The sequence below is a fragment of the Centroberyx gerrardi genome, chromosome 6 (genome assembly GCF_048128805.1).
Source record: "Centroberyx gerrardi isolate f3 chromosome 6, fCenGer3.hap1.cur.20231027, whole genome shotgun sequence".
Taxonomy (NCBI): domain Eukaryota; kingdom Metazoa; phylum Chordata; class Actinopteri; order Beryciformes; family Berycidae; genus Centroberyx; species Centroberyx gerrardi.
The window spans coordinates 7,977,557-8,000,206 of NC_136002.1; the positions used below are offsets into that span (position 1 = coordinate 7,977,557).

At 45.9% G+C, this 22,650-nt stretch overlaps 2 protein-coding genes across 5 annotated transcripts; one reads left to right on the forward strand and one right to left on the reverse strand.

Moving 5' to 3' along the window:
• Positions 1 to 528: 528 nt before the first annotated feature.
• On the forward strand, positions 529 to 7,814 carry slc5a2 (solute carrier family 5 member 2). Of its 4 annotated transcripts, none has more exons than XM_071897221.2 (15): positions 529 to 642; positions 801 to 872; positions 1,257 to 1,361; positions 1,578 to 1,637; positions 1,858 to 1,962; positions 2,125 to 2,230; positions 2,476 to 2,556; positions 3,275 to 3,504; positions 4,351 to 4,486; positions 4,614 to 4,721; positions 5,091 to 5,241; positions 6,324 to 6,492; positions 6,934 to 7,149; positions 7,307 to 7,442; positions 7,517 to 7,814. In XM_071897221.2, the coding sequence occupies exons 1-15, from the start codon at positions 529 to 531 to the stop codon at positions 7,735 to 7,737; spliced, it is 2,010 nt and encodes a 669-aa protein (XP_071753322.1). In that variant the 3' UTR covers positions 7,738 to 7,814. The 4 variants fall into 4 exon arrangements, with proteins under 4 accessions (XP_071753322.1, XP_071753326.1, XP_071753324.1 ...); XM_071897225.2 differs by having other exon boundaries at positions 604 to 642; positions 7,307 to 7,402; positions 7,525 to 7,814; XM_071897223.2 differs by having other exon boundaries at positions 604 to 642; positions 7,307 to 7,390; positions 7,471 to 7,814.
• An 884-nt stretch (positions 7,815 to 8,698) lies between these two features.
• On the reverse strand, positions 8,699 to 22,650 carry fbxo46 (F-box protein 46). Its single transcript, XM_071897271.2, has 3 exons — positions 22,279 to 22,650; positions 13,328 to 13,960; positions 8,699 to 12,455 (listed from the first exon to the last, which is right to left on the reverse strand). Exons 2-3 carry the CDS (start codon positions 13,811 to 13,813, stop codon positions 10,581 to 10,583), a joined length of 2,361 nt encoding a protein of 786 aa, XP_071753372.2. The 5' UTR covers positions 13,814 to 13,960; positions 22,279 to 22,650; the 3' UTR covers positions 8,699 to 10,580.

Below are 22,650 nucleotides of genomic sequence, written 5' to 3' on the forward strand. Positions count from 1 at the left end.
TGCATTTCATCATAAGTTTTGAATGATCTGGGTTGTAGTTTAAATCATTTGTAATATTTCTACTTTGGAAGTATAGATAGCTAGTTGGACATAAGAGAAGCAGAGGATAGATTTTGTCTAAACTGCTGCATTCAAGTGTTGAAAATCTAGCGAAACTACTTGACTGAAACCTGACTTGTTTTTCATTTTTAGTGGTTTGGTGTTAATAATTACTGTCATTAATAAACTGCTGAATCTGCCCATTGTCACTGCTGACCAAAGGTCTTAGCCTGCTTGTTCTGACCATCCAGCTCTGCTGCCCATGCCTCGGTCTCTCAGTCAATCCGCTGTAACTGGACTGATTGATTTTCTTGAAGTTATTTGACAGTATTTGTGCCTAAGTTCAGGCATTTTTGCGGGTGAAGGTCCCAAGCTTCATTAGAAGTGAAGTAATAAGGGAAGTTAGATCGGGGAAACAAAGGACAGCTGTTTCAAGTACAGGTGAGTCGACTGTATCTAGCTACAGGTTAATCAACGTGGATTAGAGCGATGGAGGATCCCTCCTTGAACCCCACCTCATCAGACAAGGGGACCATCAACAACCCAGCAGATATCGCCGTCATCATTGGATACTTCATCATGGTCATTGGTGTTGGCATTTGGGTGAGAGAGTCTTTTCTAATTGGTAATAGACTTATGAGGGTGGAATAATACATTTATGTCAGCTAAAACTGTAAATCCACTTGTATACTGTATGTAAGCACAGTGATATTGCATTTGGCTTGTGCAAAAAACACCAAATTGTCCTCTCTGTGTTCCAGTCCATGTTTCGGACCAACCGTGGGACGGTGGGAGGGTATTTCCTGGCAGGGCGGACCATGACCTGGTGGCCGGTGAGTTCAGCTACATATAAAAACTGCTTGACCCCTCAGATGAAGAGAGTATGAATGTGGTGTTTCACTCACTTTTGGTGGTTTTAAAGGACTGGATAAGGGAGAGGAAATGCATAGTGGCTTCAATTTGCCTCTTAATGGAATTCTCCCCATGCCTGTCAAATCCTTTTGTAATCTTGAAGAGTTACTAAGCTGCAAAAACCTGTGGTTGCTTCCAGATAAGAGGCAATAAACGGCTCTAGTTTGAAGCTCCCAGAAAGACTTAGCTGGGTCGATATTTATGCTTCACTATTCCTGTATTTCCCAGTTCTGTGCACTCCTAAAAAGTCTTAATATGATGCCATGTGTCCACTGTTTCCTCAGTGTTTTTCTGTTTATTCTCAGGTTGGTGCGTCTCTGTTTGCCAGCAACATTGGTAGCGGTCACTTTGTGGGCTTGGCAGGCACCGGGGCCGCCAGTGGAATCGCAGTGGGAGGGTTTGAGTGGAACGTAAGTCGTCCTCTATACACACTTCTTGCTCAGAAAACAACCAGACTCTACATGAGTTGATCGTACACAAGTCACCTTAAATCATGTTGACACCGTGAATCGATACATGAATCACCCTGATATGTTTGTGTTGAGAACCTCAGTCATGTTGTGTCTAGGAGAAGCCACTGTCTAACATGTCAGATGTTATAATATGCTGTTTTTCTGATGCGTCAGGCTTTATTCATTGTGCTGCTGCTGGGTTGGCTGTTTGTACCTGTCTACCTTACAGCTGGGGTGAGTAGTTCACGCTGTATGATCATTTCAATGCACTCTGCATAAGAAAAGATGCTCCACTGAACCAAAAAGCATGATAAAGGAGTGCAAAGTCCCCTAAGTAATGTACCTCATACCAGTGTTGCGTTAGATTTGTAAGTCATTTACTGCATTGACTAAACTGTGATGGCTCCTATAGTCCCCACATGGATCCCTGTTGTGTGAATGTGTGGTCTTGTAGGTGATCACCATGCCCCAGTACCTGAAGAAGAGATTTGGAGGGAGCAGGATCAGCCTCTACCTGTCAGTCATCTCTCTGTTCCTCTACATCTTCACCAAGATCTCTGTGAGTCGTCCCGTCTGAGTACATGCAGTACCATGGATGATATATGGATATATGAATTTCTTCTCTCTCTCTCTGTCTGTCTGTCTGTCTCTCTCTCTCTCTCTCTCTCTCTCTCTCTCTCTTTTTTTTTTTCTTTCTTCCCCCCTCCCTCCCTCTCTCCAGGTGGATATGTTTTCAGGAGCTGTGTTCATCCAGCAGGCGTTAGGATGGAACATCTATGTGGCCGTCATCGCCCTCCTGTCCATCACAGCCCTTTACACTGTTACAGGTGTGTGTGTGTGTGTGTGAGTGAGTGAGGGGTTGCTGGGTCCATCTACAGGTCGGCTATCAGGGCAATGCAGCTGATCCCTCTGTGGCCTTTCTGACTTTTTAATCTAATAATGAGCTAGTGGATGTTCAACACCGCTTTACAATGCTAATAATGAATATTGACTAACTGTTAATTAGCTTGTCAAAGTGATGTTAGGGTGCTGATTGATATTCCTGTGTGTGTGTATGTGTGTGTGTCACCAGGTGGCCTGGCTGCTCTGATGTACACAGACACAGTTCAGACCTTTGTCATCATTGCCGGGGCCTTGGTCCTCACCGGCTTCTGTAAGTCCAGACTGTACAGCTTCTCTTATGATTACGGTTCAACTGATATGAGTTTTTGAAGGTTTTTGTATTTAATCTGCTGATAGCTGTTATTTTGTGCCCCGACTTTCAATATCTGTAAATTTGACCATTTTCATGGAAAAAAAAAATCCAAGTATTCAGTGTTTCCCCCAAGAATTTTATTCTCGTCAGGGTGGAAAAGCCTCTGAAACAGCATTCAGACCATCATGAGACACTAAAACTCTCCACTGAAACCCAGACTGATGAAATTCTTTAAGGTGGGCTACCAGTTGCAACATTGACAGGCTGATAGGCCAATATTGATATATCAGCCTTACTCTGGTGTAGATTACCAAGAAAGTCAAAGGAACCAGGCAAGATTAGAAGGCAAGAGTGGGGAGGAGGAAAAACAGCAACGCCCTATCATGAATCGGTGGTGTTTTGACTTCATGAGCAGATAGTGCTGACTCAGCAGCTGACTCATAACTCCAGCCATGTCAGTAGCAGACAACAAGAGGTTATCTGAGCTTTCACTTTGTACTCCTTACCATGGGTTGCATGTAATATTGGCTTGAATCAACACAGTTAAGGTAAAAACAAGGATCTGAACCTCTCCATCACCACATCTCCCCCTTCACCCTGCCTATATATTGTCATTGTAAATCTATATTTTTAAATGACCACAAATGACTGATGACTCTTCCCCAAACCTCCGAAGCCTTTGCTGAAGTAGGAGGCTACAGCGCTCTGCTGGCCAGCTACAGCTCTGCGATGCCGGGTGCCACCTCGTCCCTGGAGCCCCAGCGCTACAATATCTCCCCCCAGTGCTACACCCCCAGGCAGGACGCCTTCAGCCTGCTGAGGGACCCAACCACGGGGGACCTGCCCTGGCCCGGGGTGCTGTTTGGCATCGCGATAGTGGGAGGCTGGTACTGGTGCACGGACCAGGTTAACGTCCCAGATTCTCTATCCTTCCAGATAAGTTGTCAGTTGAACGCTTTGGCTTGGTTTTACACCCACAGGGACAGAGAGCTGGGGTTAGTTCTGTAGATGTACACAGGCCATCCAGGCACTTGTTACACTCACTAGAGATGCTGCGATCATTTTTTACACCTGGCCTCATATGGAAACAAACACATTTCACATATACCTTAGAATATGTTTCAAAATTGATTAAAAAAATGGCCAAGAAATGTATTTGTACATGTATGTGACATACTTTGAGTGACCAAAATATATTTTAGATATACTTACAGACATATGTTGTCAACAACATCAGCTAGGAAGATGTATTGTGTTTCCAGTGTCCAAAATATAATTCAAATTAATGTCATCTGCATGTACAGCTACACTTTTGGCCAGTTTTTGTATATTTTGAAAAATATCTCTGAACATATTCTGAGGAATATGCAAAATAGATATATATTTTTTACAGTATGAGGAGCTGACATGGCTAACAAAAAAAACTAAAATGCAAACAGAGATTTTTACGTGTTGTTCATTGCCAAAGAAAACATACTTGGTTTGGCTGGTGTGAGAGAAAAAATACTCATTTCATAGTAAAGTAGGCCTATATCATATATATATATATATATATATATATATATGTATATATATATATATATATATATACATATGTGTAACTACTATGTATCCTTCTAGTGTGAGAGTATTATATGTGTGTTCAACTAACTATGAGAAGCCGTGCCTCACCCCTATAAACCACAAGTAGACCTGCTGCCCTGCTCTGTAGACCCATTTTGAATGTGTTGGATACAAATGTGACCTCTGTAGGTGATAGTCCAGCGGTGCCTGGCGGCTCGCAGTCTGACCCATGTGAAGGCCGGCTGCATCATGTGCGGCTACCTCAAACTGCTGCCCATGTTCCTCATGGTGTTCCCCGGCATGATCAGCAGGGTCCTCTACCCAGGTGTGCGGGTTGCACTTTTCCTGTCAAATCACATTCAAGAGTTGGTCATTGGTATCGATCCAGTGATTGTGTGTGTGTGTGTGTGTGTGTGTGTGTGTGTGTGTGTTTGTTTTCCATCCACCCATAGACGAGGTTGGCTGTGTGGTCCCAGAGGTGTGTAAGGAGGTGTGTGGGACTGAGGTGGGCTGCTCCAATATCGCTTACCCTAAACTGGTGGTGTCAGTCATGCCCAATGGTAAGGACGCATCACAGTGACTATTCACCCTTAAATCACACCCTATTTATCTCTGACAGTGACCACATCATCATGGTAGATTTTATGACTGACTACACCCAGCAAGCAAGCATAATGTGATACCTATGCCATGGTAAAAAATCATATTAAAACAGCTTTAGAAAGTGTTTTGAACTGATATCAGAAAGATATTTAGGTCCTGATTTCACAAAAATCTTTCCATCTTTCTCCTGTCTTGCCAACTCATTCTTTCACGTTTATCCCCTCTTCTCTCCCTCTCTCTCTCCCCTCTATTCTTATCACTTTGTCCCCCTTCCTCCTTCCTCCTCTCCACTGCCTCTCCTTCCCTCCTTCCTTCTCCCTCTGCAGGTTTGCGAGGTCTGATGCTGGCCGTGATGCTGGCTGCTCTCATGTCCTCCCTGGCCTCCATCTTCAACAGCAGCAGCACTCTGTTCACCATGGACATCTGGACTCGCATCAGGCCGCAGGCCGCCGAGAGCGAGCTCATGATCGTAGGCAGGTAGGGAAACAGACGCTGCTGTTGGGAACAAAAGGCACATTTCAGGTCTTTTGCATTTCCTCAACACCTTCTCTCTCTCTCTCTCCATGTAGAGCTGTCTCTTTCCTGTGGTATTAAACACATTGGGCTCTCAGTGACTTTCGCCCCGGCTAGAATGTGGATGTCAGGCCTAAACAGCAGGAATCTGTTGGAGCTCAAAGACCTGATGGCTACTGACTGCTTCTTGAAATACCTTGATGTCTTTTCACAGTGCTATAGCATTGCTCAATCAGTAGATAATGGCATTAATGCTGCCAAGGTTTGGGGTAGGGTTCAGCCAATATGGGTTTTTGAAGGCTGATAATGATATTTTTTGGGATTAAAGCTGCCAATAGCTGATATTTTGTGCCAACATTCAATATCTTGAAATTAGACTATTTTCATGGCCAAAACATCCCAAGTGTTCAGTGTTTCCACCTGAATTTTATTCTTGGTATTACACACCCTGATGAAAGCACTCTAACTGAATATTGGTGCATAAAGTAAAAATCACAGCAAATGTAAGGAGGAGTGTGCGACTGTTTCCTTTTCTATTTTTTATCATTGCCAATAGTCTGCACCTCTTTGGGTGGGCTGGCCTTCTTACAGCATTTAGACCATGGAACACAAAAACCCAGGATACTACTACTAGTACTACTCCTATTACTACTACTAATAATAATAACACTAAAACATATTCATGCATCCTTGCGTAGAATACAATCACAATGTTATATTAGAATCAATTCAGGTTAAGGGCTTCCCATAGACAACCAGTGTAAAATTGATCAATTACACAATAAATATGTATTAAACTACCATATTCATCATATCAGAGGTGGACGACTGACTGGCCAATATCAAGGCTAATATCGGCCCAAACTGCAACTGTACCTTACAGTACCATGCAGTTATGGTACTACTGTAAGGTGCTTTGGATAAAAAGCATCCACTGCATGGCACATTTCATTCACCATATCTCTGTTTTTCTCCCTCATTCATCATCAACCTCCCATACCTCCACCTCCTCCTCCTCCTCCTCCTCCTCCTCCTCTCCTCTCCAGAGTCTGGGTGCTGTGTATCGTAGCCATCAGTATCTGTTGGATCCCAGTTGTCCAGGCGGCCCAGAGTGGTCAGCTTTTCGATTACATCCAGTCAGTCACCAGCTATCTGGCTCCCCCTATCGCCTCGGTCTTCCTCCTGGCAGTGTTTGTTAAGAGAGTCAACGAACCGGTGAGAGAGCATATGTGTAGTTGGTAATACATTGTAATGGTTTATTGATATTTTTTTATATTTCAATGGCACAGAGTTACTTATCGAATAGAAAGTCTGCCAAATCATCAATATATGATCTGAAGTAGCCTAACTTCAGTTGCTCATGAGAGGCAACCTGAATTCATGTATGCTTTTATTAAGATGTTGCACAGTTTTATCTGTATTTGTGCGCATAAACAGCTCTCTGCCTGAGCTAAAATCACATTCTGGAGCTGTTTGACTTTTGAATGAGAAGCAGTAGTAAAAAAAAAAAATAGTAGGAAATACAGCCTGTCACAGTGTCTTGTGTCAATAAAACAGATCAAGTGTTTGATGACACTGCAAACTACAGTCTGGGTTCTCACTTATGTGTAGTCATACACACTGAACACTGTGTTTTTCCTCTCTCTTCACCTGCAGGGTGCGTTCTGGGGTCTGATGGGTGGCTTAGTGATGGGTCTGTGTCGGATGGTCCCGGAGTTCTGGTTCGGTACCGGCAGCTGTCTTTTCCCCTCTAACTGCCCCGGTCTGGTGTGCGGGGTCCATTACCTCTACTTCGCCGTGCTGCTCTTCCTCTGTACGTCAGCGCTGGTGCTGCTGGTCAGCTACTGCACTGAGCCCATAGAGGATCAACACGTGAGTCACTTCTAACTTACTGTACTCAATAACAGCTACGATCAGATCTGGTTTCAGCTATGGAATCGTGGTCAGATTTTGTTTGAAGCAGGGGGAAGTGTGTATACTGTAGGAGAATGAGGCAATACTCTCTCTCTCTCTCCCTCTTCCCTCCCAGCTCCATCGTTTGGTGTTCAGCCTGCGCCACTCCAAGGAGGAAAGGGAGGACTTGGACTGGAAGGACCAGGAGAGAGGGAGGAGAGCCAGAAGAGAGGCTGAGGAGAGGAAGAGGGAGAAGACCGAGAGCGACCCAGGTGAGAGAGAGGGGAAGCTGTCACAGAGAGTCACAAAGACATGGACAAATGTACTGACTCCTCTCTCTCCTCAGTGGCTGAGCAGGAGGCCAAGTCTGGTATCTGTCGCCTGGTTGGCTGGTTCTGCGGCGTGGGCGGTGGCTCCGGTGCCCCCGAGCCCATGGACCAGGAAGTGCCTGAGGCGTCAGAGCAGCTGCCCGACATCAGCGAGGACCCGGTGTGGAAGTACGCTGTGGATGCCAACGCTCTCGTGATGATGTCTGTAGCAGTTTTTATGTGGGGTTACTACGCATAACAGAGTCCTCCTCCTGGCTGAGATGACCAGTATAGTGCCTAAGATGATGAATTTATTGGAATGAGTTGGTATCTTGATATGAGTTAAGTGTGGATATGCTGTTGAATGATGAACCCAATTAAAAGTCTGGTTATTCTAATTGGTTTGATGGAATTTTGAGTCAATCTTCACTTCAGTGGACTGTAAGACAAATACTAAGCCAGTGTTGCCATCTGTTGGCAATGACTTGTCACTGCGCTGTAAAATAATGCATTGAATGAGAAACCTGCCTTCAAGTGTGTTTAAAGGAGGAAGTAAATATCAGATTCCCTTACTGTATGATGTGCAGTTGAGTCCAAGTAATACATTTTCCATGCAATTCTGTAACCAGCAACAGTCTCACTATTCTTTAAAGCAAAATAGGTTTTGCTCATTGATATCATTTGCAAAAAGCATATGCAATGCAGAGCCTCAAAACACTGTTTCATCAGGTTAGAGTGCCATTACTGTATACGGTTACATGTTGATTGAATTGCATGTCTGTCTCGTGCACTGAAATAGGTGTGAGAGGAAGAAATTATAGGCTTTTTGGATATACTGTACATTCATAGGAAGCCAAGAGGAAAATGTAACAAATCAAGACTTTGGCTGCATTCACTGTTTCCTTGGATCTCTCTGACCTCCCTCAAGCTTGTGCTGGAGAAGTCGATGGAAGATTAAAGTGGAAATGAAGGATTTTGGGTAATTTGCCCACAGTCCTTAATCAACCGTTATATATATAGCCCTCTCCCGTATTTATCACTTTACAAGAGTAAACTAAAGATCAATGCATTGTGTCAAATACTGATAAATACACCAAGTTCTAAATTAGGCCTGTGAGCATTTGCGATTTTCCTAAAGCCACATAGCTTTTCATTTGTCTGCTCTCATCTCACACCACACGGTCACACCGCAGAAACCAGGCAGTCATCCAGATTTCCAGTTTAATCATCACTTCTGTTTTTATTTAAGCAGATATTTCCCATTAGCATTGTACATGTCTGGAACCTACAGAGTTCTCCCATGCCTCCCCCACCTTCTTCCCCCATCCATGCAGAGTTTCAGCATCATTCATCCCAACAGCTCTTTATGCATGTCCAGTCTGTCAGTTTGCAGGGGGTGGGGGGGGGGGGAGGAGTGTAAAAGCAGGAGCGGTGGGGAGGGAGGGAGAGAGAAAGAGGTTCTTCAAAGAATGAGGAGTCAGAGCCGTCACCAGGCACTGTCCGTCTTACCCAACGACACTCCCAAAAGGAGTCATGGGTATGGAGTCCATCAACCATAAAAAATCTAGCTGCTTACAGGCTCCTGTGCGACTCCCAATATGCTCGATCTCTGTGGGGTATCTGACGCCTCATTCTCCTGCAGGGTGGGTAAGAGGTAGGGGGGTTTTAAGGCTGGAAGCTGGTGTAGAGAGTTTCTATGGTCTGTGGTTGTTGTTTTCACCCGCTTCGAAGCAAGAATGACGGCTTTGGCAAGCGCTGCCCTCTGCCGAATCGCACGGAGGACGGAGGGGAGGAGGAAAGGAAGAGAGTTGGGGGTTAAACCAAAGATGGAGTTTAAAAAAAAAAAAAAGATTGCATGTGGGGTGAGGGGGGACAAACTGATACTGGGAGAACACAGTCCTCAAGAATAAAAGGGAATACAACAGCAAACATTCTCTTACACACACCCCAATAAAACAACCAAACAAAAATAACAAAATGGCAAACAAGCAAGTCAATCAAACCATACAAAGTGACATCAGGCCTTTGCAAAGTGACATCAAGTTGCTCTTTTTTTCCATCCCATTCCATCCCACTGTTCTTTAGTTCTCATTCAATAAATTCTATCTCCCATAATTCTCTGTAAACCAGGAAGTCCTTGGTGGCTCTTCTGTATGCAAGGTTAGGGTCCGCTCCGAAACGGTGACAAGGATAGATCTCAGTGGCCAATAAGACTGGCTAGTATGGAGAGACCGAGCCCGTCATTGACCAATAGTATGGCTATAAACAGTTAACATCAGTGACACAGGCAATGGTTTCAGCAGCATTATCAGGGGGCTGTTCAATAGAGTACAACATTACAGCACATTCAGAGAAATAGAAAGAAAATGCATGGCGCAGGACAGGTACGAGTGGCAATCTTGTACAACGGAAAGTCAAGTTCGCTTTATACAATCACATTTCTATTGTAACGCTGAACATTCCACCACCGAAACGTTTTACATCTGTAGGACCCCGTACAGCTCGTTCCTCGAAGCACCATTGTACAGCTAACATGGACGTTTATGGATACAACACACAACATAGAACAGAACAAGTATGAAGAAGAAGAATTGGCCATAGCGGGAAAAGTAAGCAGGCTCTAGGGCATTACATTTCTATCGTCACTTTATGAATGCTAATCTCAATCAAATACACTGCAGAGTTTTCACATGAAGTACCTAACAACCAAGTATGGAGTTAGACAGAAACCCGAATGAGTAAGAGGCAGAGAGAGAGCTGACTGACAGCAGCAGGAGGGGACCCCAACCCTGGTATACAAACTTTCAAAACGTGCCACCATTGGAGCAGAGTGGGGAGAGAGGGATTCCAGAGGGTTAAAAAAAAAAAGGCAAGGAGAGAGGCACACCTCTCCTCCTTCTCTACCTCTCATCCTCCCTCCTCTGAGGGCAAACAAGAGAAAGGAGTGCTGGAGCAAAGAAAAAAAACTGTCCTGGAGTGCTAGTTCCTCCTTTGTATCCCTCTGTTCTTTCTGTTCCTCCTCTGAATGACAGAGGGACAAAAGAAGGAGGGATGCAGGAAGAGACAAGAGTTTACGTGGGAGGCCTACTCCTTCCTCCCTCTCTACCTGGCCTCCTCCCTCCTGTCCTCCCGCTTGGTGCGGACAGGCTGGGAGCCGTCGGCGGGCTGCTGGACCCAGTTGTTATCGTGGAGCCCGACGCGGCAGCCCGGCGTGTCCTTGTCTGTGCGCCGGCAGCACATCCAGTAGGAGCGTCCGTAAGGCAGGTCGTGGTGGTAAGGTTTGGGGTGCCAACGGCACAGGGAAACGTCCCCGCGCTCGTACTGCCGCTTGCACTGTTTGCAGGGATCGTCCCTGTAGAGGGGGTCCTGGTTCCAGCGCGAGTCCACCGCCCGCACCCCGTAGGTCTCGATCAGCGCCTTGAAGTCGTGGCAGGTGCACTTGAGGGCGGCCAGGGAGCGGGTCGGCAGATAGCTGAAGATGTTGACCATGATGTGGTCGGGGAGCAGCAGCATGTACTGGCGCGGTTCTAGGAGGCGCTGAATCTGAAAGCGGATCTCCAGGAAGTCGTGGGAGACGTGGCGGTAGAGGCGACACAGCGAGGGGTCCGAACAGTCCTCCACCACCCCCACGCTGGCCAGGGGAGAGTCGGGCCGAGTTGCCCGCTCCCCCGAACCCCCCACCACCCCCGCCCCAGGGCCGTTATTGTTGGCGCAGTCCAAAGAGCACATTCCTGACCCGCTGCCGGTGCCCGTTCCCTTCCCATCCTCCTCTGGGCCCCGGGGGGGCTGAAGGAAAAAGAGCTGGCCGGGAGGGGGATCGTCTGACGAAGGGTCAGTGGAGCTGCCTACACCCCCGCCACCCCCTCCCCCACTGGGCATAGCGAAACACACCGTCTCCTCCTGCACATTCTCTGTGCTGTCCTTGCCATAAAATACACACTGGTCCACAGCGCCCGTCACCACCACCTCTACGTGGAAGCCAGTCACTCTCTCCCTCCCTACACCCGCAGCCTTCTTCTCCCCAGAGGAGAGTTCCTGGGTTGTATCTGGGCTGCCACACGCCTGCCTGTCCGGGTGATGGAGGTCTCCGTCTGGTTTGGGGGCGGCAGATGTGGCAGCGAGCAGCAGACTGCTGGGGTCTCGTGAGGAGGGGCTGACAAGCTGGTAGAGGTCGCAGGTGATCTTCTCTTTGGACCTGGCCCCTGCCTGGCTGCCCCCGCCGCCACAGCTCATAAACATGCAGCGGGGCCTGCCGGCGGGCTCCGACTGGGACCGGGGGTCCAGGCTTGACACCCGGAAAGCTATCCTCACCTCACCATGACTGTGACTAGGGGGCGGAGGAGGGGCTGCGAGGCCAGTCCCCGACTCCCCTCCTCTTCTACGCTCCCTTTCTCGGTCTTGGTTAGAGGAGTCCATTCCATTCCCAGAACCAGAGCCCAGGCGGAGCCGATTCTCCAGGTTCTGGGACTCAAAGTGTGCGATGGCCTGGGCCACCCTGCATGACTCCTGCTGCTGCTGCTCCTCCAGCTCCTGGTCTGTCTGGATGGGAGAAGAGGATCCCTCCTGGGGCTCATCAGAGGGCTGGCTCTCCGAACTGTCCGACACAAACACCATGGGGGTGGGGTCTGACACCGTGCCCCGCAGAAGGGTGTGCTGGTGGGAGGAGAGGCCCTGGGTGTGCGTGGTGGTAGGGGGCTGGTGGTGCTGCTGGTTCCCCTGAACAGCCACCATCCCCTGGAGGGCCATGGCTGTCCTCTGCTCCACCAAGGCCACCATCTCCGCCACTGACAGCAGGTCCGTCTCACTCACCCCTCCCAGTGGCGGCTCATCAGGGCTAGGAGGTGCGTCGGGGGCCAGGGAGGAGTCGTGACTCAGGTGCGGCTCCGAGGAGGTTTGGGAGCGTGTTGGAGGGTCGTAGGAGGAGCATCGTCTTCGTCGTTTGGCCTTACTGCAGTCGGTCGCCCAATTACCTTTCACCTGGGAAGAAGGAAAATAAATTCATATTTAATTGAAAAATATTACTTCAAACACTGACAAAACAGTGAACTAAAATACAACTTTAGGGACAGTTGTAATCAACTCACTTTGTTCAAATTCTACTCTGAATAGCAATTGACCAGTCCTAACTTGGAAACGATAATCAACCACTAAAGGGTGCCCTGAACGGATATCAAAGATCGGAATAAGACCTAATCAAGGTGTATTTTGATTGATCCATATCGGCTACATGGCACCCTATCAAATCCCGATCCATTTATTGAATTTCTCCCCCTCCACTCCATTTATGCCAATTGCCGTAAAAAGTGTAAAAAAATTACAACATAAATGAAAGCATAGACTGTGGAAGGAGTCGAGTCGCACCATCGGTGTGGAATCATTTTAAATTGCAAACAGAAAAAAGCCCAACAGCTATGTGTAATGTTTGGAATGCAGTATTTCAAGAGGCGGCAGCAACAGAGCTGCTTTCAATGTTATTATAATGGTAAGGTATTTATTTTTATGCTTTCATTTTTGAAGGTAGTAACAATGACAAAAATTATTAAAGAAACGCAGCCATGCTGTAAGCTATTTATTCTTAATGCTGTTTACCACATTTTACGGCAACAACTAAAAGTTTTCCATCTATTTCATGTGTCTGCTTGTCTCAGTTAGCAACAATCAATGGAACAATGGAAGATAAGCAGAGGATCAGTTGGTAATAAGTTAAAATGCATTCTTTTGAATGAATAAACAAACAGAATGAGTGAGTTTAACTGATTCTATTTACTGCCTGTAGCAGAGACTTCAATGTGTAGAAATCACTGCTGCACATTTTGTTTCCAGTCAGCACCAATCTGGCAGCTCCTTACCTTCATGGCGCTGGGTCTGGGCAGCCCTGCTCCACTGAACTGGTGTGCTACAAAGAAGGCAATCTTCTCCTTGGTGTTGCCTGGCTTAATGACATACCAGGTGTCCAACAGCACGCGGCCATCCTCCATCTGGGCCCCGGAAGAGGGAGGTGAGGGAGGGGCTGAGGAGGGCGGAGGGGCCTGGCTCTGTGTCAGGGAGCTGGAGCTGAGCTCGGGGTCGGGGGGAGTGTTCTCCGAACCCACGTCCTCCTCTTCCTCGTCGCCATTCTCCTCCTGCCCCCCCACCATCATCCCTCCATCTCCACTTCCATCCAGCGACCTTCTGCCCGCTGGGGAGGGCTCAGCCTTGCAGAGGGAGGGGGACCCTGCCCCGCCAACCCCTCCGCCGCTGCCCCCTGAGCCTGGGCTGCGAGCCTTGTTCTGGGAGTAGGTGCCAAAGGGGCGTGGGCACCACAGGCGGATGTGGGAGAAGGTGTCTCGGTCCATCACGGTGCGGACCACCGGGGCATATCGGCATCTAGGCTGGCCAGCAAGCACCCAAAGCCAGACCTCTCATTCTCTGCTCCCTGTCCCAGTGCCAACCTGACAGGCACTGTCTGGCACCCAACTCACCAGCAGCACTGGGCATACAATCTGCATCAAGAGAAGGGGAGAAGAGGAGAGGGGATGAGAGAGAAGGGAGGGGTAGAAGTAAAGATAAGGGGAATAGAGGAAATAAGAGAGGGTAACATTAGCACAGTCATAAAACGGCTAAATCATGACAACAGAGTTCATATCTCTCGTGCAACAATGCTCATCAGTGTTGGGATCAATTCAGACAGTCAATGACCAATTGAGGTCGTATTGAATAGGTGCCTCGAGGTGAGAGATGGAGAATGGAGAGTGGAAGGCAAACTAGCTTTCTACACCAACACCCCAGTCACCAGTCTGGAGAGAAAAGAACTACCTTCATACTGTTATCAGAACCAATCATAACTAGACTGTCTCCTACTTTGGCCAAATTCAATTAGCAATTACATTTGCTACTTTATTCTAAGATCAATTCTCCCGCCTTGGAGCCTCTCAATCAAATTAAAGGGATTCCATTTCAGGTTATGTGTCTGGGGCCTGCAGATCAAAGGGATGAGAGGTGGAACACAAAAGCACCAAATGGATTCTCCTCTCATCCCTTTCTCCTCTCCTCCTCTCAGTGCTTCAAAGGGGACTTGCTTAATAGGAGGCAACACAGGGAGGGGCAGGCAGGCATATGCTGGACCTATTTTTAGCAAACAGCAGGAGGGGGGGGTGGGGTAGTAGTGAAACTGCTGTAGCTGTCCTCCCCTGTCCTCACCCCTCTCTCCCTGGCTGCCATAGAGCCTATGCTACAGGCTAGGGGGAAAGCCTTTAGTCCACCCAGAGTGCTTTGCTTCTGCGTCACAGACTGTGCCAGCTGTAGGAGCTGCCAGGAACGTGCCGGCATGCTTAAGGAGAGAAACAAGTGGCGATGGAGCAACATGTTTAGCTCACTGCTGATTTAAAGGCCTCCTCAGCTGTGGAACAGCTTGAACCCACAGTTACACCTCAACTCTCAGTCCTATGCTGCTCTCTTTCAGTAAGGTTAAGTAAGCAACCTTCATGCACAGATATATTGCATAATTAAACTAGCCAGGATTTTTTTTTCATATCACCCTGTAATCTGATACAGTACAATTTTCCCCATAACTGCTAAGATTGGTAACGAATTTCATTATCGATTTGTTGGGTCGCAGAGCTGGCTACGTCACTTGCTGTGTCGTGGAGCTCATAGACATGTCTATGACGGAGCTGGTCACTTCAAGAAAAAAAAACATTTGAAACATGGCGGAGGCGGAGAAAACTGTTCGACCAAAATCATCTATAGTATGGGAGCACTTCACATTAAATTCGAGTAAAAAGTGTGTTAGTTGCAAACTATGTAAAACCGATCTTGCATGGCACGGGAGCACCACGGTAATGAGAGAACACCTGAAACGAAAACATGTTGGAGCCATGAATGAAGGGGACTCAACAGCAGGGTAAGTTACTACAAAATCTTTAATTAATTAAACGAGTTTAGACCCATGGCATGCGTTGCGTTTTTAAGTGAGGAATCGTTTGTCTCACAGCAGGTAGTTCTTCTTGTTTATTTAATAGCCGGTGTTTGCTCGCGATCCAGCTTGAATGGTCTATTAAGTCAAATTTACTTCAATATTGCATGACAAGAGTATTTAACTAGCTGGCTAACGTCAGTGGTAGAGCAGAGGCGGTATAGCTAACGTTAGTCTAACAAGCTAAGGCTAAAGACACATTTTTATTCACTGGCCTTTTTGGCCCACTAATCTTTCAATCTGTTGTCATGTCTATAATTCTGTATTTTGTCCCTTGTTGTTTATTGTTGACGTTGGTATGTTTCTCTTTGTGTTTTTTTTTACTTTTTACTTTATATTTTAATGTTCTTTTGTACAGCACTTTGGTCAGCTTAAGCTGTGTTTAAATGTGCTCTAAAAATAAACTTTACTTACTTACTTATTAACACTACCCGGTAGAGCTAATCACTTATTACAATTATGGCAATTTAATGATTAAGCTATTTCAAAGTGTTAATTTTCTGAAATTAGATCGGAGTGAGACACTGTACTGTATGTAAGGAGTGAGCTAGGACAAATTGCATTGTTTGGAGCATATCTGTTATATATATTTAAAAAAATTGTAGTGTCTTGTCTGTACTTGGCCTTTGGGTTACTGGCCTTTACATAAGCAATTATTTCAGAAAAAAACAACTCACCATGAGTAGCTACTTGATGGGGAATAAAGCGCCATGCACACCACAGCAAGCAGCTGTTTTGACAGATAGTGTCCTAAACATGCTTGTCACCGACATGAGGCCACTATCAATGGCTGAAGATGATGGCTTCAGAGCAATGATCAACACCCTCCACCCTGGTTACACTCTTCCCTCAAGGACCCATTTTACTAAGCTGGTGGAGAGGAAATATCAAGAGACATTCCAGGAAGTGAAGATTGCAATAAAAGCCAACAACAGCAAAATTGCTCTCACCACTGATGTATGGACAAGTGTAGCCACTGAAGCCTACCTTGGCATTACATGCCATTACATCAAAGATGATTGGGACATGGAGTCAATTTGCCTTACCACCATGCCACTGCAGGACAGACATACAGCATCCAACATCGCAGAGTGGTCCCCACTCATGTCTTCATGAGTGGGGAGACATACATGACAATCTCTGCAGTACCTCCACTTGTGAAGGGGCTATTGAAGTCCACCCAGAGTGCTGCCTTCGAGTCAGCCCCGGTGCGGGCTTTCCAACTCACTGCTACGGAGCAGCTGCAACAGCAATGGAAGAGGGAGACTTCTTTCTCAGACCCGGCACCAAACACAGTGATCCTCTCCACTGCCCTGGACCCGAGGTTCAAAAGACTTAAGTTTCTAACACCTGACGAAGTCCTGAATGTACAAACCAAAGTGCAAACACTGGCACTCGGAGTGAGAAGGGAGATGGATGAGCAGCACCATGGCAGTCTCTGTGACCAAACCAGTGCCACCTCCACCATTACTACAGCTGCTGAACCTACAACTCCTGTCTCTTTACTTGACTCACTCCTCGATTCCGAAACCAGCAGTGAAGAAGAGAATAGAGAGCGGGAAGCTGAGGATCTCCACAGCCAAGTGAGGAATGAAGTCCTCACATACTTTGGAGAGAAGCCCCTTGCCAAGGAAGAAAGCCCATTACATTGGTGGAAGGCTAACGAGGATAGATATCCCATCTTGGCCAGGCTAGCAAAGTCCTACTTATGCATCCCTGGCACCTCAACACCATCTGAGCGGCTGTTCTCTGCAGCAGGCAACATAGCTTCCAAGAAGAGAGCTAGCCTTAGCCAGGAGCATGTGGACATGCTAACATTTTTGCATTGCAATGCAAAGTTCCTGTAGAAAGAGGAGAGAGGGTGTGTGTGGGGGTGTGAGTGAGTGAGAGATTGTGAGTGTGTGTGAAAGAGAGAGTGTGTGAGAAAGTGTTACTGCAGAAACAATCTACCTCCATAGTCCGTGGCCTGTTGTTAAAGCTATTTGATGTAGCAAATCCTGTTAACACTCAAGGCCAAAACACACCGGCGCCGTACGGCGCGCGTCAAAACAGTCGCCCCTATTATTTTCTATGTACAACCCCCACACCGGCGGCGGCTAGGCGTGCACCGGCGCGCCCCGCAACACTTCACGCCAAAAATACCTGTTTTTCGTGCACTTTATTAAAAAAACGAGCATATATCTTTTGCACATGTTGTATAGCATACATTTAGGTCTGTTATTTGTGTTAATATTGTCAATTTGGAATAACATTTTGTTTTTGAATAAAATTATGGAAATAAAATTTGTTTTTGTTTTTTTATCCGATTCATCGAAGAAATAATCGACAGATTAATCGATAATGAAAATAATCGTTAGTTGCAGCCCTAGTCTTGCTGATAGGAGCGCTGCCATCCTGACAAACACCACTCCCCTCAAGAACAAATACATCATGGGATGGGATAAAGGTGAGCATTTAAAACCATTATATTAGTACTGATTAGAATATGCCGAACCCTCTAAGAGATGATTTGATTGAGCACATGCCAAAAAATTTACCTTGCACCAGTACATAGCAACAAGAACACTTGACTGTGTTGGGACTTGCAGGTCTAGACCTGCTGTCTGCTCCAGTGAGAATCTCACACAAGTGCATTGCCATTCTATAACTTGTCTTCCTCTCTTACCACGGTGGGAAATTAGCCAAATGCTGGTAAATTTTGGGGTGTGGCAGCGACTTGAAAAAGTGGTATGCAATTTTGGCAGGTAACCAACCATTAGTATTGGCTCAGTTTGGTCTATGTAAATGAGGGGGAAGAGACACAAGATAGCGTAGCCTAAAATAAAACAAAGTCTAAAATAAAATTTGGTCCAGTTCCACTTGTTCTGTTACAGAAGTACCCTTTACCCCTAACTTATCATGCTAATATACTTTAGTGGACAGTACAAGTTAGCATTGCAGCCTCAAAACCTCCACAATGCTCTAAACCCTGGACACACAGAGTTCTTCAAACAATGTTGTTGTTGCACAAGACTATTAAAGAGCATATTTGGCAAAAGCTTGGTGTATTTGTTTAAGATTGGTTTCTCTGAGGTATGCCAAGGCAGTAGCCTGCTCTCCATTTTAGCCACCATACTCCTTCAGTCTTTGTTTTGCTGTCTGTCTGGCACACTGAATGGGTGGTGCTTTGTACTTTTGGACTAATGGAATGGTTGAGAGAGGTGCAAAAAGCAAACACCGCCCACACAATGTGGTGAACCAATTCAAATGCTTCCTCCATAATCACACAGCAACAACTCGGCTAAGAGCAGGCAGATTACACTGTTGTGAGGGAAAAAAACTAGTGAACCCTTTTCATTGCTCTCTCTCCCTGACCCCTTCTCTCTCACTCTCTCTCTGCCCAACCACTTTTATTCTCTGCCTCCTTTCCATCACCTCTTCTTTGTCCCGCCCTCTCACTGCATCACGCTCTCCTCCTCTCAAAACAGATTGGATGGAATTATAAGAGGGGCCACAGAGAGACAGTCTGTCCATTGCAGTGTTCCAGTACAAAGTCACACACGCACACACACAGAGACAGAATGGCAGGAACGCCAGTCACCTTATCAAGCTATTGACCAGCATTCACTCACACTCAGTGAGCCCATCAACATAAGATTGGGGAGAGGAGAGACCACACACACACTTAGATGGTAATGAAATCAATGGCAAATGTTTTGCACAGGGATGTGAGTGTTCAACATTCTCCAAAGGCAAACAACCTTTAATTTTTTTAAGTGGTCTGGAAAATAATTAAAAATGTCCAAGGCTAAAAAGCAGGAAGCACACAGACACACATCTAACAAATATTTTGGCATTTAGCCTATTCCTGGACTTAAGTTGCTACTATCACACTACACTTCCAAAATAAGCTGCCAGTCAGCACAAGCAACACCACCATAAAACCCTAGGGTCATCTCTGTAAATGGAAGAGGAACATGTTTCTGAGGCTAAATCTATCAGAATTAGGCCTAAACCAAAACAACTGCTTTAAAACCCCAACCAATGAGTGAGAACAGACACTCAGCTCTTGACAGTGAAATTATTACACCTGTAAGTTTCATTCTGAGAGAGCTTTATTATACATTTCACCATACAATGTCACATCCAGATAAAGTGGAGATTCGCCCCGGTGGCTCACCGAGTAGAGCGCGTACCATAAGGTTCAGTCCTTCCTGCAATGACCTGGGTTCGAATCCAGCCCGCGGTCCTTTGCTCCATGTCCTTCCCTTGCTCTCTCTCCCATACCTTCCTGTCTCTCTCTCACTATATCTGTCCAATAAAGCATAAAGTGCCAAAAATAAAAAATAAAAAAAAAAGTGGAGATCCATCTCCCATTCAGATTTCAGTGCTCCACGTCATTCCCCCGACAGCTGATATAAGCTGAAATTGTAACTCAGCCATTTCTATTTTTTCTCTTCATTTGAAACAATTCCTGCAAATGAAGGCTTGGGTTTGGTTTTAAGCTTTTTGCATCGACCTAATCCTCCAAATCCTGTCCAAGCACGGAGGCAGCCAGCAACACCACAGTGCAGTGCTAGTAGAGCAGAGCAGAGGCCTGCATCATCAGGTCCCCAAGATGCCCAATAAATTAACTGTCAAAACAGAAATTGTCAAGAAAACATATTCTAAGTGTGCACTTAAGGCAGTATGAAAATCTAGATGATACAAGCTGCCATGGTATGAGTGCACAACAGAAGTTTTATGGGAATAGATTTTTAACCAGGCCAAATCACAACACAGGTTAAACTGGCCAGAGCTATCTAAAGTGAAAGATAAGAGGAAAGAGATGTGAAGTGGATCTACAGACCAGACAGCCTAGTTCACTAACTTCACAGCTCAGCTACTTGTCTACCCAACCCACATGCATGTAATGTCAATAATACCGACTATCATTCCTGTTCTGTCTGGGGGATTCTGACAGTTACTCTAACATTGCAAAACATGACTAGACTCTCACTCCATTCTGCCAGCAAGATACAGTAATCCACACAACATTTATTTATTTGGATTTTTACAAGGTACTGACCCATTCACAGTTTGTTCTTTCAAACTGGGAGAAACATATCCTGCTGTTCGCACAGTGAGAGCAAATGTTCAACCAGAGATTGGCAGGTTTAGCATACACCCATGCACAGCAAAACCTAAGTTCTGCTAAACTAGTAATTTCCCTATACAAATCAAGGGCAGCTGGGCACTCTCACCAGGACATGCAATTCATTGTTAGTAGTTCAGAGTTCAGAGTACATACTGTAACACATCTGCATTTAAGCTGAATTTGGCTTTTCCGCATTTGTAAATGTGAGATGGTGCGCCAATGTCAAAGCTTGCACCTTGACCCACTTTGTGTTGTTTTCTCTTACGGATATTAGGGTATGGGTCTTAGGCTACCCTTTCCAATAAAAGTCAAAACTGGCAAACACAAAACACTGTCACTCCATCTCAGCAGCTCATTTTCTCCTCCACCTCTCCCCCTCTTTTTCACAGCCTTTCAGCCAGAAGGACCCAAGCAGGCGAGTGATATATTACCCATGCATGCCAAAAAGCCTTAGCTCAAGCTCCCTCTGTGTGTGTGTGTGTGTGTGTGTGTGTGTGTGTGTGTGTGTGTGTTCGCCCTGTCCCTCTGCGCCTGTGGAGACAATGCAACAGGAGCATGGCCAGCAGGCCAGCTCTGCTGCAAACTGTCAACAGAACAATAGGACTGACTGCATCACTCCAGCAGCCTGCCCAGGAACATAACCGTCTAGAGTGGCCCTTCTGTCAGGCCAGCTAGAAAGGGTGGCTGACTGGCCTACAGGGCTGTGTGTGTGTGTGTGCATGTTTGTGCTGTAACACTGTCACAACACAAGTTAGACTTTGATGCAAGCTTTGAAACCACAATCACAAAGACCATTGTGTCAACACAGCGTATAGCCCTCTGAAAGGACGCTGACAAATTATACATTGTCAAACATTTTCATAATTAACATCAGACAAAATTCCATGCAAGTACGACAATGCATGTCCAAGAACAGATAATTTTAACATGATGCCAACATGAGTGGGTAATAATTATCTGATCTATTACTGAATATTGTGACAAAAACAGACTCAATGTAGGTTGCCCCATAGGACTGCACATATTTCCTTCCAACAATGCAGGTTGTTACTTCAGTCATATGAACTTTGTTCGCCACATCAATGCGGTTTAATGACACACAGCGTGCATAACATTATGCTCGCCTTAAATCAAAACATGTATTGTAATAATCTTAAGTGTTAGATGGAAATCAAGCTTGTTTCCTTGATTCTGTTAGAGATAACCTTAAAAACACTACAAAACAGATGTGATGATGGCAACTTCCTAATGACAGCCAACTAGATTAACGCCACAGAAAACACCACAAATGATGGCAACAAAATTGACTTTAGTAAGACCAATCATTTGATAACCAACTTTGTAGCGCTTACCATTTAACGTCTTAACCAACTTAGCTCACGAGTTAGCCAACTGAGCAAAACAGTCCAATAGCGTCGTTAGTAAAATAGTAAATACTCAGCTCGTCTTCTTGATCGAGTTGGCACCAGTATCGATTTCATTTCAAAACATTAATGTTTCACATTAGCTAGGCCCGGGCCATCTACGCTTTCAGTGAATTCCATACGTTTATCTAGTTAGCTAAAGGGTAGCCAACAGGCTGGATAGCACAAACATTAGCTAACTAGCTCGCTAACTGGCTAGCATAGCTTTACCTGCGCGATGAGGACAGCGCCAGCTAGCAAGCTAACTAGGTAGAAAACTCTAAACGTTAAGCTAGTTACGTGGTTATACTTTGGTAGCCACCTTACCTTAGCAACGTTGATCTCCAGAGATGAGCTTATTGACCTGTTGGCTGTCGATGACAACTGGTTACCAAGCTGTATTGCCTACTAACCTAAGCAATTTGTCCAGACACCAGTTAGTGGGATGCAGGTGACACGAGTTACCCGTGTCCACGTAGCTAAGCTAGCTCCGTCGCTGGCTAACGACATTAGCCAGCAGCTACTTTCTAATCAACCTTGTCTAGTGGTGGTTGCTATCGAGGCCTGAGTGGCTGTCAGTTCTTTGAACACAATCTAACTGACTGTACGCCTTTTTAGGACTCTTACCAGTCCGTCTCTCGCTATCTATTTAGAAGTGACACAAGCTTTTACGGTATGTTCTCGGGGATACCAAAATAA

What these genes read in the sequence shown, in the direction of transcription:
- slc5a2 (XM_071897221.2), top strand. Translation starts at nt 529, where the DNA reads ATGGAGGATCCCTCCTTGAACCCCACCTCATCAGACAAGGGGACCATC. An exon ending in TTAAGAGAGTCAACGAACCG is followed by an intron (nt 6,493 to 6,933) that starts GTGAGAGAGCAT and finishes CTTCACCTGCAG; the next exon opens with GGTGCGTTCTGGGGTCTGAT. An exon ending in GAAGACCGAGAGCGACCCAG is followed by an intron (nt 7,443 to 7,516) that starts GTGAGAGAGAGG and finishes CTCTCTCCTCAG; the next exon opens with TGGCTGAGCAGGAGGCCAAG.
- fbxo46 (XM_071897271.2), bottom strand. Translation starts at nt 13,813, where the DNA reads ATGGACCGAGACACCTTCTCCCACATCCGCCTGTGGTGCCCACGCCCC. An exon ending in CCAGACCCAGCGCCATGAAG is followed by an intron (nt 12,456 to 13,327) that starts GTAAGGAGCTGC and finishes CCTTCTTCCCAG; the next exon opens with GTGAAAGGTAATTGGGCGAC.